The 17,601-nt window shown below is 36.3% G+C and overlaps 1 protein-coding gene across 1 annotated transcript in view; it reads left to right on the forward strand.

Annotated features, from left to right (window-relative positions):
* The first annotated feature begins 15,350 nt into the window (after positions 1 to 15,350).
* Positions 15,351 to 17,601, forward strand: part of LOC150092734 (U1 small nuclear ribonucleoprotein 70 kDa-like) — a 110,569-nt gene continuing 108,318 nt past the window's right edge. The window contains exon 1 of the mRNA XM_090414803.1: positions 15,351 to 15,593. Coding sequence (XP_090270929.1) covers positions 15,450 to 15,593 — 144 coding nt within the window. The 5' untranslated portion in view covers positions 15,351 to 15,449. The remainder of the gene's footprint in view (positions 15,594 to 17,601) is intronic.

Genomic DNA, 17,601 nt, shown 5'->3' on the forward strand with positions numbered 1-17,601 from the left:
ACAGAACCAGAGCAAGCGCCCTCTCAAGCCATGTTCAGTTCTCAGTGAACACAAATAGTGAAAGTCGCCAACAAGAGATAAACTGGACAACAACTTCAAACCTTCATATATGCCACGACGAGGTAGAACGCCGCACAGTCGAGTCTAAAGAAATTGTCCTGGACTCTCATCATATAAACAGTAACCTTACTTACAATTTATCGGACTCATTTTGCTAGGCTATCAGATACTGGCGCACTCGTGAAGTCACACGCACGCAGATGCCTAACAATAGAACTTTAGTCGGGATTGTAGCTACAGTTCAAATTTGACTGAAGTTTATAGTCATTTTGTAGTGGTACAATATTTCTTTGTGGTGTTTTTGATTTTGCTTTCAATGTTCTCATGCCTGAAGAAGTCGGCCTTCCGCTACGAAAAAAAATATGAACATATCTTCATACTGAGTAAATACAACTGATTATCATATATATATATATATAACTATTCGTTTGTTCTTCAAAATCAGCTAACACCTTTTTATTCCCGTATACGGGGATAGGTGAGGCCATTTAGCCCTATCTAACTTTTGGAGACTGAGTGGGCAGTTCAATCTCCACTGGTACCAATCAGAGATAGATGGCCCAAGGTTATCACTAATTAAGCGGTACTCAGTGAAGAGAGACGACTCAAATGTGCCGCCATCTCGTGGTCCCTAACCCTAACACAATATATTTTTCAATGTCTGAAATAATGTGGGTTCTACGGTCGATTTTCTTGAGTTTACAGGACGAAAAACCCGAGTTTCCGGGAGAAAAAACCTGCTTGCCCGTGCCAGAGATCGACTAACTCGGGAACCGGTCGAAAGAAGGCTTAGAATAATTTCCTCTAGTCGCAGACTAGACTCGAAATCAAGACTTCCTTCGTGCGGTCAAGCGCCGTGGTTGGCAAACGCCACATCCACTGAGCTACACAGGCTAAATTCGTTTGTTGATAAATGAATTTTAATTTTTTTAATAAATCAATTAAAATGGAGTATTACTACCTAATACTTTTATTCCGCATACCTCTGTCCTTTGAAAGAATCATCCATACTGCTTTCCCCAACTCATGTAACCTCCAATTCTTTCCTTTTTTTCTTACTGGATTGGTAAACTACGGGCAGCAGGCCGGTTCCGGTTCTTAGTCTTATTATACTGATCGCTATCTAAGGTTGATTTTTAAATGAATGACGTGATAGAATAATAAAATTGTCGTTTTGGCACCCAAAGTGTTAATGTGACACTGCCATGCCATTCGGTTGCATATGTTGCTCTTGTTGCACGTATCACAGTTTATATCAGTTAATATTGGTGCATTCAGTATTCGTACCAATATTCATCTTGATAAAAGACATTTTCAAATATGAAATACGTAAACCCTGATTAGATGATTAGCCTTATCTGATGAGGCTTTCGCAATCGACTTTGAGGACTGGGAACACTAACTTTTAACCCAAATTCTCATTCATTTACCATATATATATATATATATATATATATATATATATATATATATATATATATATATATATATATATATATATATATATATCATCTTCCTTTTTCCCTCTTTTACCTTGCAATGACGAAGATTTATTAATCATCTGACTTCAAACCATTCGCAGGATAAGGTGGTCAGCCCTACGCCCCGGTGTATCCTATGTCCGTGTGTTAAGTTCTCACGGCCGGTTTGCCTGCTTTGCGGGATGAAAAACCCCAGATAAACTGGGGGATAAAACACTGCTGTCCACGCCCAAGACCAGCTAACTTGGCTACGGCTGAGGAAGATCCTTCAGCTCTTCACGTCTCCGACGGAAATCGAACCTAGGACACTCCTTCCCCTGGCATATGGGAAGGAGTGTCCTAAGACAGTCGCGAAGAGCGCACAGTCAATAGGCTAACGGAGCCTCTGTAACTCAGTCAGTATAGACGAAGCCCTTTGGGCGGAAAGACCTGGTATCCAAAGATATAAATTCCCGTCCATCACGTGAGGAACCTTTATCTGGTCTCTTTCGACTAAAAGTGAGTTAACGGTGGGCAGTTAACCACTCCCATATTACATGGCAGTGAAGAATGAATAACAGGCCATCGCGCAGCGTAATTGGAATAACAACGGTAATTGCTTTCTTCGGTTGGTAAAGGCCTACGCTCGATTTTCATCACGGCGAGAGAAATCCTTATATGTTTTTTTTCTTTTTTTTATATATTATTTATTTATTCATTTGAATGCGGAGGTAGCAGAAGTTTTTTTTTTCCCGGAAACTCTGGATTTTCATCCCACATGCAGACAAATCGGCCTTCAGAACACGCTGAATTTACAGACAAAAAATTCTCCTGGTGGTGGACAGTACACTGCGTTAGTGTAGACCAGCGTTTCCCAGATTTTTTCTATGACGGAACACTTCACAAATCTTGAAATTTTCACGGAACGCCTTGGTTATTTTGTAATGTATTAACAATTAATTATGGCATAATCATAAAGAGTATTAGTACACTTATGTATACAGTGTGACATGTTGACAAATATAAAATTACATTTAACAATCACTGGACTAATGAAATCTTTAGTAGCATATTGTAGTTTCCTCAGGCCAACATTATTAAAATAATCTGTGCTGATTTTCATTGACATATCCCATTCTGATCACCGAAAATTCATAATATTATTATAAGTATTTACGAATGCAGACTTTTTCTCCTGTGTTGGTAGTTTTCCCCACCTTTTGTACATCCTGGAGATTGCTTTGTAGGCTGGAGGTGGATGAATCAGTATCTGTTGTGTCACAAATACCTTCAATAAGAGATTTCTTTATACCAAAATTAAACAAAGTCCCTTGTCTCTTATTCATATTAAAATTTAAATCTGTAGGCCTGGTTTCGAAACAAGCACTTTCACCCTACAATACGAACTTGCGAAGAAAGTATTCAGTATTACTAGATTTGATAACCGGATACAGACTACCTTGATCTTCAATTTCAGTGGAAAAATTTTCTTTACACTTCCTTGCTGATTGGTCACTAACATTTGCAACACTGATATCATTTCGTTCAGTTTTGAGAACAGAGGATTTTATGACTGGTCATAAACACTGGTATTCCCTTTCCCGAATTACTTCCATGTTTAAAAATATACAGCTTAGTCACTGACATCACGGAACACAGTTTGGGAACCCTGGTGTAAACGATGATGGTAGCGACGGTTCAGTGTACTTGGTGGATTAAGTGGTGGAGACAGAGAGTTGCATAGTAGGTGCCCTCCCTCAATGAGGCTTTAAGACTGCTTGGAGGTGTCATTATTATTATTGTTATTATTATTATTTGACACCTCCAGGGAGTCTAAGGATACATCGAGGGAGGACACCTGCTCTACAACTCAATCTCCACCATTCAATCGTCAACTGACCGTAACTACACCAACGCCATCTGCCGTCGACCACCACTGGTATTTCCACAGATAATCACAAATATACATGCCCACGGCGGGATTCGAACCCGCAGCCTTTTGGCTGGAGAGCAGATATGTTAACCACTCGGCAAACCAGACCGGCTCTGTTCTACTTATTTTTAAATAAGGAATAAATTAGCTTCATTGCAGCAGAAACGAAATATATGAAAAGAACAGCAAGTTATACAAGACTAGATAAAAGAGAAATGAAGACATACTGAAAGAACTAAACCAAATACCAATAACAGAAACCATAGAAAAATTCAGAACCCAATGAAGGAGCATCTAGAACGAGGGGCATGTGATAAAATACCCACACAGATGATGAACCACAGACCAAAAGGTCGAAGAAGCAGACCAATGAAACGCTAGGATGAGACAGAAACAGGCCATCTGGCCTACATTCGTAAAAGGAGGAAGTAAGGAAGTTAACAGATAATAATGAAGTTTATAATTTTACCTTTATTATTCAAATGAACTCGCATAAGAGATTCAAGTTTATGGTTGCGAGCTGTAGTCGTTAATAACATAGAATATTTTGACACAAATGTTAGGACTAACGTGAAAGATGGAGACTAACCAATTTATTTTTTAAGGGAATCGAGTGTAATTTGTATTTCTCTTGAGAGTAATAACCTTGTTCTGCCTCAACGTCAAACAACTGAACTGGAATTCGTTGGAAGGTGGGAGCGTTTTCTTTTTCATTCTTGTCACCAGCGTCGTTATTCCTCACTGCACTCGCAACTATTGTATGCCCACAGTTCATAGTTTCGCAGATTGCTAAGAATAGTCAATTCATGCTGAAGGGGGAGAAAGAAATCAAGGATGTACGAATTGGTCACCAACATTCGAAATTACGTGCTTTATACGTAAACTTTTCCAATTATACAAGCAAAATAGTTACCACTTTAAAAACTTCAATGTTCATAAAAGAAAAGTTAATTTTCCGACGTGTAATAATAAACAACTCATCCCACTAGACGGATTGATTATCCTGTTATCAGAATGGATTTTCCTTCTTCTGATATGCACACAAGTGTCAAAGGGTCTCGCATCTGGGGGTGTATCGTTTTTCTTTTTTTTTTTTCGTTCCAGCAAGTAGTATATCATCACTTTATTAAAACCAGCTTCTTGAAAAATTAACACCACTTTTTCAAAAAAAAGTAGTACTTTTTTAAGGAGAATGGGAATATAAACTGAAGTAACAATCTGAACTTGATAAAACAATTCGAATTATTCTGTTTTTCAAAAACATTTATGAATAAAGTTTCTGAATTATTTAATTTTATATAAAACTAACATGAATATAAAATAATATATATTTTGTATTCATGTTATGAATATATGAATATAAAATAATATATATAATGAGTAAAAACGTTATTCCTCAAATAATAGCGTGTTTTTATTTTTTTTATTAATAGCTTTTTTTGTGACTGACTGAGTGGGAAGTTCAATCTCCACTGGTAGCCAATCAGAGATAGCTGGCCCAAGGCTATCACTAATTAATCATCACGCAGGGAAGAAGGCGGCTAGTAAGTGCCGCCATCTGGTAAAAATTAGATAGTGTAAAAAGTTAGATAGCATAAAAAATGGACTTGCCTACTCCCTATACGGGAAGTAAAAGGCGTTATTTGATTTTTTTTTGTGACCGATCCTGCCAGTTCAGCTTCATGAACGCCTGCCGTCTCAAACCATCGATTTTTTCAATCAACAACAAAAGGAACACCTTTTACAACTTTCTTTCAGCTGATTCTTCACGAGTTTGTCAATCTCGTGCAGACAAAGGAATTTTATTTTCTTCGGGTTGTTAATTACTAAACTCAGAACAATCTACTTATAAAACTTCACAAACATTTGAGACATAACGGAATTCAAACTCACAGCGTATTTGCTGATGAGTATTTAAACATGAAGTGATCCCCTGAGTGACATGACCATGTTGAAATAGAAGAAACAGCAGAACTCAATTACAGAAAACCTCAAATTACATCTGTTTTTTTAATATTCTGGATCATCCCAACTCTTTTTTTTTGTTTCTTTTTAATTTCTGTGTCGTCTGTAATCATGATTTTTAGCAAAGAGAATTCGAACCCCAAGTGCACTGTTTGCTTCTACTGAACTAAAAGCAATAATTTGCATTATCATCTTGGCTTCTTAAATTCTAATTGAAATTGAAGTCTAGCCGAAAGGTAAACATTCTTCATCCGCGAAATTATGAATTTCTAAATAGGTATCTTAAAATTGAAATTTATATTGGTCATTGAACCAAGGAATTAGAATATTTATTGACCAAGTAGAAAGTTTCAGTAAGTTAACTAGGTTTGCATATTCTTCGTTTTCGTTCTTCAAAGTCCAAAGTTCATACGATGGATGACACCTTGGATTAACTGTGCTACTAATGATTCAACCCATTTATATGTTTGATATAAATGGCAGATTTTTGTAAGATTTTTAATTTTTTTTTATTCCAATCTTTGAGTTTCTTATTCGGTTTTAAAACAATGTGGGATTTAACTGGTAATTAGTTTACGGAATTAACAACGCATATAAAGTATATTAATTAAAGATAACTTTAATAAATAACTTCTATATTTCGGCAACGTCCCGTTGCCATCTTCAGGAACATAAAGATATGGTATGTGCACGCAGGCACTAACAAAAGCAAATGAGGAAGAAAGCAAGAAACTAATATTGTTCCTAAAGTCCTAATGGTGCCCTCTGGTGGGCTAATTTGGTTGACTTGGCAGTTGGGCTGAAGTTCTCAAAATGTAAGTCTCCCAAATTTGTCTCCCAAATAAGTCTACCAAAGACCAACCACTTCCCCTAGACCTACCTGGTGTATACCAGGTCCCTTGCAGCTGCAAATTGTCCTACTTTGGCCAAACAGGCAGAACAACAAATATCAGGATTTCAGAACACAAAGACTACATCCGGTTTCACCAGTACAGCCGCTCTGGGCTGGCAGACCATGCCTTAGATACCCACCATAGAATTCGTTGGAAGAAAACAAAAATAATACACCGCAGAAAGTTTAAATCGAGAGATTATTCAAGGAATCTTCAGCAGCTCTAAAAAACGTTCCTAACCTCAACAAATTTGGGTGCATGAAACTACCCCAAATTTGGGAGACTTACATTTTGAGAACTTCAGCCCAACTGCCAAGTCAACCAAATTAGTCCACCAGAGGGTACCATTAGGACTTTAGGAACAATATTAGTTTCTTGCTTTCTTCCTCATTTGCTTTTGTTAGTGCCTGCGTGCACATACCATATCTTTATGTTCCTGAAGATGGAAACGTGACGTTGCCGAAATATAGAAGTTATTTATTAAAGTTATCTTTAATTAATATACTTTATATGCCTTGTTAATTCCGTAAACTAATTACCAGTTATATATGACCAACGTATAAGCCTTGCTACTAGAATGTGGGATTTAATATCCCCTTAATTAAAATAATGTTTATATCGCCGAAATGAAGCCTATTGGCTCTTTATACTTAAGTAACTTAATGGGTGCACCTGTTTGACAACTCGTATAGCAGAGTATATAAGTTCTTTTTGCTATACCCTTTGGTATTAATTTGGTCTAGCTACTCACTGATGAAGCCTCAAAAAAGGCTGAAACCGGTCTGGGTAGTGACCTCGTGCCATAATGCAATAACAGCATACATTTCCTAGGAAATATGTTTTTACATTATGGAAAATACCAAGAATAGCGATCAGACCTTTACTACCTTGTTCTACGTACTAGGACTACTTGCACAGTAATAATAATCATAATATTCACTGGTATTTTTCGAGCCTCCATAGCTCAGTCGGTATCAAGGATGCACTTTGGCAGTAAAAAATATTCTTTGGAATCCGTTCTAAGTGCGAGTTATCTTGATAAGGATATTTTTTCATCTGCAAATGAATTAGTCGGTGTCATTCTCGGAGGTAGCAGGATGTTCCCCGTCCTACCATACAAGGTTTTTCTTCTAGCAAAACAGATCACAAGAGATTTTTGGCGTCTTTTTCTACATATAAACGCGTATTATCGATATTTTTGCTTTCATTCAAATGTTTGTATAATTTTAGTGAATTAATAATTTAATTTTGATGTTATATTTATTATAAATCCACGATCACGTGGTTAATCTTATTCGAAACACATATTATTATTATTATTATTATTATTATTACTATTGCCACACTCTCCCTCGATGAGTACAAAGACTCATCGAGGGAAAGTGTGCCAATAGCATCGAACGATTTACCCCCTTCCAACCACTAACCGCGCTCAAACTTACTTGACTATTATAAAAGTGTGAGCAAACGAAGTTTGCACCTGAAAATATCTTCAGGAGTGCGGTAAGATAGTACAACACCAGCCGATCAAGGTAATCTTCATTTTAACAGAATTGCACGAAATAATTCTTACACCTGGTAATTTCTTACACCTGCTGAACCTGAAGAACGATGTTATAGAAATAAATATCGGTACAGAAGATGAAAATTAACACAGTTCAAAATTTACTATTCACTTGATTTGTCCTCCAGACCTTCAGTATGATGATATAGCTTCCTTCAAATACCCCTTCATTATCCTCCATGCACTGCTAACATTCTTCCCTTGCAAATTCTTATGCCATTCCACTGTTTCAAACTGCTCCTAAGTTTGTCATATATATGTTATTATTTAATCGAATGAAGACCTCCGAAGCTATAAACCAGTGTCTGAAATTATGAGTTCTGTGGTGGTTATTTTTGAGTTGATGGAAGAAACCGCACGTATCAGTGTCATTGATTGACTAAATCAGGAACTGATCGAAGTAAGACTTATGAAAAGTTCCTTTAGTCAACGATTAAAATCTAACTTATAACTACCTTTCATCACGAGCCTGGCAAACATACTATCCACAAGACTACATAAGCATACAATTATAGACTACAATGCATCTATAAGTAAATCTGCTCACGCCTTTCATTTGACTATAGGAAGGAGGCAAATATGTTTTAGTCCTGTCTATCTTTTGGAGATTAAGGCATAGTTGAATCTCCACTGGCAGCCAACCACATACATAGCTAGCACAAGACTATCACTAATTATAAACAGCATCTAGAGGTTTGACAGGTGCCGCCATCTCTCAGTCCCTAATCATAACACTATATTTTTATTTTCTGAAGTAGCTTGGGTTCCACGGTCAATATTCTTGAGTTTACGGGTGGAAAAAATCTGAGTTTCCACAGAAAAACCCTCTCGCCTGTACCAGACGTCGATTACTTCGGGAACCGATTGAAGAAATGGGCTTAGAAAAAGTTTCTCTAGTCTGCTTCCCACTGAGCCACTTCCACTGAGCTACACCTATAAATATAAATAAATAAATAAATAAATAAATAATAAGCTAACTCCTTTTGATTCCCTTAATAGGAGTAGGCGAGGCCTTTTAACCCTATCTAAATTTGGAGACCAAGTGAACAGTTCAGTATTCACCAGTAGCCAACCGAGATAGCTGGCCCATGTCTATAACTAATTATAGGTAACAAACGATGAAAAGACTGGCAAACAAGTGCTGTCATCTCTTGGTGCTTAACCCTAACATATATTTATATTTATAAATGTGTACCACTAAATATATATTGTCAAAAATAATCCGAGAACTTTGGAATAATTTTCTTGAAGTTGTTAATAACTGAATACCATTTGTACAATACAGTTATAATTTCCTGATACTGTTTCCAAAATGTTCTGAATATCCGATTTTCTTCCTGTTCTACAACAGAGTGAGAACCACTTATTGAATTTCAAATCTAACAAAATACCCATTTGTCTCTTATCCCAAGACGAATTAACTCATTTTATGTCTTATTACACCTAATAATTCTCCAGTCTAGATCAGATATGTCTTCTTCCTGATTAAATTTTAACAAGTTAGTAAGCCTGTGTAGCTCAGTGGATGTGGCATTTGCACACCACGGCGCTTGGCCGTATGAAGAAAGACTTGATTTCTAGTCTAGTCGGCAAGCAGAGGAAATTTTTCTAAGCCTTTTATCGACCGGTTTCCGAGTTAGTCGATCTCTGGCACGGGCAAGTGAGTTTCTTCTCCCGGAGACTCGGGTTTTTCGTCCCGTAAACTCAAGAAAATCGACTAGAACCCACATTATTTCAGACATTAAATACGAGTGTTAGGGCTAGGGACCACGAGATGGCGGCACTTGTTGAGCTTTCACTCTTCACTGCGTGCCACTTAATTAGTGATAGCCTTGGGCCAGCTATCTCTGATTGGCTGCCAGTGGAGTTTGAACTGCCCACTCAGTCTCCAAAAGTTAGATAGGATTAAATGGCCTCGCCTACTCCTTAATACGGGAATAAAAAAAAGGAGTTACTGATTTTTTTATGTTTGATATTTTCCAACCTCAGTAAATTTTATTCCATTAATTTGCTTTTGTTAAAATTAAATGAAATCCATATAAAGAAATCGGTACAGATGAACAATGGCTAACTTATTTTTAGCTGGAATGGATTATTTTAGTTGTCCTGGATTCTATCTTCCTCACTTTTGCAACATGGACCCTGAACTTAAATTCCTTACGCACAATTATTCTCTTGTCTCCTATGTTATCAGTCTCTTATAATTAGTAAGCAATTCTCGTTATTCTCATTAGTAAGCAAATTTTTTTCTCTAAACTGTTAGGTGGAATTATATTAAACACTTTTCAAAAATCAATTAACATTAATGTATGTCTGTTTCATTTATCGACCTCAGTTATAGTGTTATCAATATATTAAAGTAGACTACTAAGATATGAATTGTTGTTTACAAAACCATACTCTTTCACATAAACTTTAATTTCTCTTTATAACATCTTGAATTGTACCACACCTGCGCTCCAGAAATACAATGTTTTCTATAGGGTGGAAAAGCTCATATATAAGAAATGTGTCAGTTATAAAATATAAATAAAATAAATAAATCAGCTAACGCCTTTTATTCCCTTATAGGGACTAGACGAGGCCTTAATACCCTATCTAGCTTTTGGAGACTGAGTGGGCAGTTCAATCTCCACCGGCAGCTAATCAGAGATAGCTGGCCCATGTCTATCACTAATTATAGGCAGCCACCGATGAAGAAGCTGGCGATCAAGTGCTGCCATCTGTTGTTATCTAACCCTAACAGGATATGTTACTTTCTGAAAATAATGTGGGTACTACGGTCCATTTTCTTGAGTTTACTGGACGAAAAACCCGAGTTTCCGGGAAGAAAAACCCGCTTGTCCGTGCCAGAGATCGACTAGCTCGAGAACCGGTCGAAAAGAGACTTAGAAAAAGTTCTTCCAGTCGACGATTAGACTTGAACCTAAGTCTAATTTCGAGCGACCATGGGAAGAGGCCGCAAGCGCTACTTTCACTGAGCTACACAGGTTTTCATGTGTGTTATTAAAATAGAAAAAATTAAAAAAAAAATTAGTTCCAAATAAGTTGTTTGCTAATACAAGTGTTTAATTGTTTACCCGAATTGTATGTTAAATATTTTATATACATTGCATATTAAAGATAGTGTTGTCAAGTCTGTGGTTCATGCATTTGTTTGTGAGATGCATCAGTGTAAATGATGGCAGCATAAACTTTTTACTATTGATATGGCACAGTGATGCGATATTAGTGATATAACACTATGAGATGATTCTATATAGTGCAATAATATCGACTTCACTTCAAGTTAAAACAATAGGATAGAAAACACAAAAATGATAACAAACCTTCTATGGAATATAGGGTATAATTCTTAGACTTTTACCACTGACAGTCCATAATTTTTAAAAAGATAAAGGTGCATTACATTGGTTTGCGTAAGATTCCTTTAGCCCTCTTTTTCCAATTGGAACTCAAAGTACTTAGTCATAGCACATAGCTTATGCCTATTCAGAAATCGTACTAGATTCTTTTTCATGTCTTTGTACCATCTGGTCACATTCCCTCAGATCTAACGGTCTTACAAAACTCATGACTCATGATATTACAATTGTACTCAGAATTTTTTCACTCATCTCTCTATATTCTCTCCGGTATTATTTCATATCGTCAAATAAAATAATATCCTTACATCTTTTTTCCCCAAAGTTAGTAGGCAAAAGCTTCGATTTCCTTTAAGCCTTCACTGATAGTGAGTCCAATCTCTTATTGAATGAGGTCTCCAAGAGAGGGGGAGAAAGAGAAATAGAAGGAGAGTATGGCAAACAACTTCCACCATCTCGTTGCTCAAACCCCTAATATTTATAGTATTCCGTGAGATCTGCGGGCGATATTTAGAAATTCAGGATTAAAAAACTTACGTTTCCAGGAGAAAATAACCAGCTTCCTGTGCCAAAGATCGAATGACTCAGGAACCGGCCAAAGAAATAAATAGAAAAAGTTCCTGTAGTTGACAACTACAATCAAACGCACAGTGACTCTTTCTTCGGGTTGCCTAACACAAGGGTGGGATTTATTCGTAATCTAAAGAAGCTACATCTTAGCACCGCATATTACAAGGAAACCTCCGCCTCACTGTAGGTAACCTAAAGTTCAACCATTAGGAGTGCCTCTTGGAGTTACACCTTTGGGGACACAAAACCTTAAATCCAGCTCTTGCAGTTAATGCTGCGAAAACAAACTTCTACACAAGGACACAGTCGTCTCTAGGCATTAAATATCGTATATGATTTTCACGAGTATACTATTCCTGGTAAAGGTCTCGTATAATATTTCATTGAGTTCCCCCCTTCCACTGTAGCATGGTTCTATTATATTCGAGTTATTGTTAGTTTATAATTGCCTTTGTTTTCATTGGCTACATAAAGAACTCACTGTGTTTCTAGTGACAAGTTTTCTATTAATCAGTTTCATAATCTGTATTTCTTTACCCATGCTCACTACTTTTCCATTTCTACTTCGTATTATTTGTGTATCTGTCATTTCTTTTTTTTTCTATATTCCAAAAATAATAAAGAATTAAGTCTTCTAATGGCATTTCGTTCTCCAAAACGAAATGCAGGCAGAACTGTTTTAGCCTGAGTTTTTGGAAATCGGTCGACAGGACTTAACCCATTGTCATCATCGGCAAACCTAACGGTGATATAATATTTACACACAGGTAACAGAGGCAGACCAAATTGTTGAGCTACCAGGAGGTGTTTTGCAAGGGCATATAATCCGCGTGACGATATTGTTGTGGCAGATGTGACGGGGATTGATGTGAGAACAGAGGTTGATGAATTGGAGATACTTAAAATATTGCAGAATCTGAATGAAAATACAGCTGTGGGATTGGATGGGATATCAGATCGCATTTTAAGAGAATGTGCAGGGGTAATGGCGATGCCTTCCATTAGGCTGTTTGTCTCAGCTCTGGAGTCCCCAGAGAGTGGAAGAAGGGCAAAATGATTTCTTTGCATAAACTAGTATCTAAGTATGTGATAAAAAATTATAAATCAATCAGTATCTCAGGAGTCATGGTAAGCACATGAAACTCTATGAGGAAAAAGCTGCTCAAAAAGATAATTCAGGAATGGATGGATAAGAAATTAAGAATATATGTTATAAGGAGCAGCCTGGCTTTGTGAAGTGTAGGTATGCTTTAGTAATCTATAAGCTTTTTTTTATAATAGTGTGACAGCTGAATTGGATAAATGAATGGATAGAAGTTGATACTTCTGGATTTTGCAAAGGTGTTTGACAGGGTATCACATGCATTACGTAACTCTATTACACGATCTGCAACAAATGGGAATGGATATGAAACTACTGACATGGATAAAAAGGTAGCTGATGGACTGATACAGATACCAAAGAATAGCTTATGGAGGAGCAGAATCCAGGAAAAGGTAGTATGCTAGTAGTGTGCTGTGTGCTTGGACCACTGCTGTTTAATTTGTACATAAATGATATAGGATATAATTTGAAGGGAGATATTCAGTTGTTTGGTGATGATACAAAGTTAGATAGCATAATTGTTAATCAAGGTGATGTATAGAGGTTGCAGGATGATTTGAATAGGATAGCAGCATGGTCAAAACATAATGGATGTCAATTTAAGGTAAAAAAGGTGTGAGGTTGTGTATTTCAGGATATAAAGATTTCCTTGTTTGGTTGATTTATGGTTTATTGGTGAATGATCAGCAAAGGTCATACTGTGCCAAAGTATAAAGATTACAAGCTGTGTACGACATTGAGGGAAGTGTACTCCTTAAAATTGATGAAGCCAGGGATATAAATTAGAATAGCATTTCGAATTCGGGAGTTCTCTGTATACAGAAAATGTGGAGTAGTAGTAGTAGTAGTAGATAAAAAGTTGACGATTAAATAGCATGTTGTTAACTAGCCAGGGTAGCTCACAGGATTACTTGGTTATTGAAGAATACATTAACAAGCAGAGATAATATTCCTATTTATAAAGCCTTATAAATAGAAATGTATTACTGTACTCAAGTCTTGTTACCTGGGTTTGGTGGGAATAATGAAGTGTGTGTGTGGGGGGGGAGATCCAGAAGCGAGTGACACAAGATGGCAAGTTGTCTGTGAAATGAGCAGTGTGAGAATAGACTGAGGGTTTGTAGATCGCAGAAGTTGGGTGATGCGAAAAATGGTATGATGGAAATATTTAAGTTACTTAAAGGATTTTATAAGGCTAGAGGAATCAGAAAAATAATCATCCCTGGAAGTTGTGTAAGAGTTTGGTTAGCAAGAGCATGAGGACTAGATTTTTTGGCTTAGAGAGAGAGTGGTGAATGGATAGAATGGGTTGCCTGAGTCAGTTGCAAGTGCTTTGTCTGTTATTGGTGTCAAGGAGAGGCACGATAGATATGATGTTAATAGTTTGATCTCCCATAATGAGTCTTAGGACTCCATGGTGCCCATTGAACAGCAGCAGCAGTAACAACAACAACAATAACACACAATATTAAGTGTAATAACACTTAATATATTACTAAAACAATCATAATATATCCGCCTCGACATATTATGATTATACTAATATACTGGAAATATTTAAGTCTAAAATATTCACTCCACACTCGCTTCTAGATCATCTTTCCCCTCCCCCACTTCATCATTTATAAAAAAAAAAAAGTACCATATTTCCATAGGACTGGTGGTGGGAGGACTAGGGGCCATGCATGGAAGCTGGGCAAGAGTGTGGTTAGCAAGGGTGTTAGAGCTAGGTTTTTTTACTTGGAGAGTGGTAAATGAGTGGAATAAGCTGCCAGAGTCTGTTGTTGGTGCCACTACTGTAAATGAGTTCAAGGCGAAGAATGACAGATACTGTGTGAATGTCGAATAGTTGTTCTTGACATGATGTTAGGGCCTCCCTCGATGAGTCTGTCGACTCCTTGGAGTTGCTCGTAATAAAAATAATAATATTATTACCTACAGAATATATTGCCACAAAATATTTATATATATATTATTATTATTATCAGACCTCAGGAACATTTTTTATATTTATATTTTATACGCCTACTCCCTATATACGGGAATAAAAAGGCGTTAGCTGATTATTATTATTATTATTATTATTATTATTATTATTATTATTATTATTATTATTATTATTATAAGTTATTGCGATGATTATACAAATTAGTATATACAAAGTTTATTATACAAATGCAGTATTTGTATGTGTAATAATCTTCTGAATATTATTTCAATTCTGGATGAGTTTGAGTTCCTTCTCTCCTTTTATCCGCTATCCGATTTTACTGAATATCGTGAGCAGGTAACAAATGCAACTAATATCAGGATTATTTTATTGGTGGATTTATATTTTATATATTAACGAACATTTTTCTCTCCGCGGAATGATACATAGATGTGCGCGCACACTACATTTCTTCGTTTGTTCATTGTGCATGCGTTGTGTGATTTGGTATTTTGTGGTGAGAGTTATTTGGATGAAAGTGTTACTGAATTTGTTAATTACTCGTGGAACAGTAAATAATATCTAAGTGGGTTACTTATTTAAGATGACCCAGTTTTTACCACCAAACTTATTAGCTTTATTTGCTCCACGCGATCCAATTCCTTATCTTCCACCACCAGACAAATTACCTCACGAGAAAAAGACCCAGGGCTACAGTGGGTGCGGAATTTATATCCATTGTTTTGAGGTAAGATTTAATCGTTTTACACTTTATATATGTCATGTAATTTGTGCAAACTCTACTATAGTAACTGTATGCTATGTTCCCATAAAAAGTTTCATTTTTGAATCAAGTTTTCGCATTTACTTAGCTGTGTAGTTTCCGTGTGATTTGCAACTGTGGTGATATTAATCATTCTTAGTTTGTTTTATTTAATGTACTTATGTAGAGGCAACCTTAAATTTAGTAATATACTTTTCTGAAAAATGTGTCAACGTTAGTCCTGTTGTTGAAAGTGCATGCTACTCTTCTATCGCTTTGTTATTATTATTTAATGAATAATATAAGCACGTAAACACAAGAAAGATATTTAATTAGCCATATTTCGGTCTGAAAATTGCAGACCATCTTCAGTGGCACTACAAGAACAGTTTAAAAAATACAAGGTGGAATACTAACAATAGATCATTTAAATATTGTTAGTATTTCACCTTGTATTTTTTTAAAACTGTTCTTGTAGTGCCACTGAAGATGGTCTGCAATTTTCAGACCGAAATATTTGGATAATTAAATATCTTTCTTGTGTTTGCGTGCTTATATTATTCAATCTTTATGTCACAAGTGACCTTAAAATATCAAATCATTATTATTTAATGTTTTATTTTTTTTTTGCATAATCTTAATCTGTTCTCATAGCTTAACAGAAAAATAAGAGTACGCTACTGAGGAATGATGAATAAACTAGATCTATGAGATTGCTAATGATTTGATATATAGAAAACTTATTATGTGACACCTCCAAGGACTCATCGTGGAAGGGCACACCACTCCACTACAACTCTCCATCTTCCTCACTCAACCCTCCAACTACATGACGCTACCATCATTAACACACAGCACCATCTACCACTCACCACCACTAATATATATATAGTTGTGTGCTCATGTCTGATTTCCCTGTATGCAGGATGAAAATCCCTAGTTTTCAGGAGAAATGAACCCTGCCACCTCCACATGAGATTAGCTAACTCACCCTCAATTGAGAAATGGTCACTTAAAGATTTCTCTCAGCACGACAAGAATCAAACTTAGTTCTTTTTCACTTTAAGGGTACACGTTCTTCCAGTTATGCTTAAAATGATGAGTGGTTGTTAACTGATAAAATAATGAATATAAAGAGCCATGGAAATGAGTTAGCTTGTGTTAGAGGCTTAATGGAGTGAAACAGTATCGAGAGATGATTAAAAATAATATATACTTCTTTCAGTATTGGATTTTAAACCTGTGCCTCGAGTTAAACATCTTCATACAGTACTGTCATCAAAAAAGCTTCATGAAGCTACTGTTAGTGCCCTAAATCTCAGCCACAATTTTGCTGTCGCACCAAAAAAGTAATAGCACTACACCTAATGTTCAGCATTGAATGTGGTATCCATAACTTAGCTCAGTCTTTTTATATATTAAATGGATCTCCACTTGTTAAATATTGTTCTTAAAAATTAGTGAAATTCAGACAGAATTCTGTTTGAAATTTATTTTATTTAAAACCTTGCTTAAATCATTAATTCTAGGAGTTATAACAGATTGCTCCTGGGGTATCTATATAACCACCTTGCTTGATGGCATTATGCTGTTACAGCAGTTGTGATATAAGATTTGGCATAGTTACTATGTTCTGTTTAAATCGATTAGAGCTCCGTGGATTTCTTTAAGAGCACAGCTTTTATTATTATTATTATTATTATTATTATTATTATTACGCCGACTCCAGGGAGTCCTTAGACTCATCGAGGGGAGGCCCTAAACATCATGTCCACACAACTATACGACATTCTCACAATATCTATCATACCTTGCCTCCAACTCACTCACCGTCATAGCACCCACAACAGACTCTGGCAGCTTATTCCATTCATTTACCACTCTAAAAGTAAAGAACCCAGCTCTAACATCCTTGCCAACCACACTCTTGCCCAGCTTCCATAGGGATCCCCTAGTTCTCCCACCACCAGTCCTGATCTCAAAAATATCCTCT

This window comes from Typopeltis vanoorti, chromosome 25 (genome assembly GCF_054136105.1).
Source record: "Typopeltis vanoorti isolate ZY-2024b chromosome 25, IOZ_Tvanoo_1.0, whole genome shotgun sequence".
Lineage (NCBI taxonomy): Eukaryota > Metazoa > Arthropoda > Arachnida > Uropygi > Thelyphonidae > Typopeltis > Typopeltis vanoorti.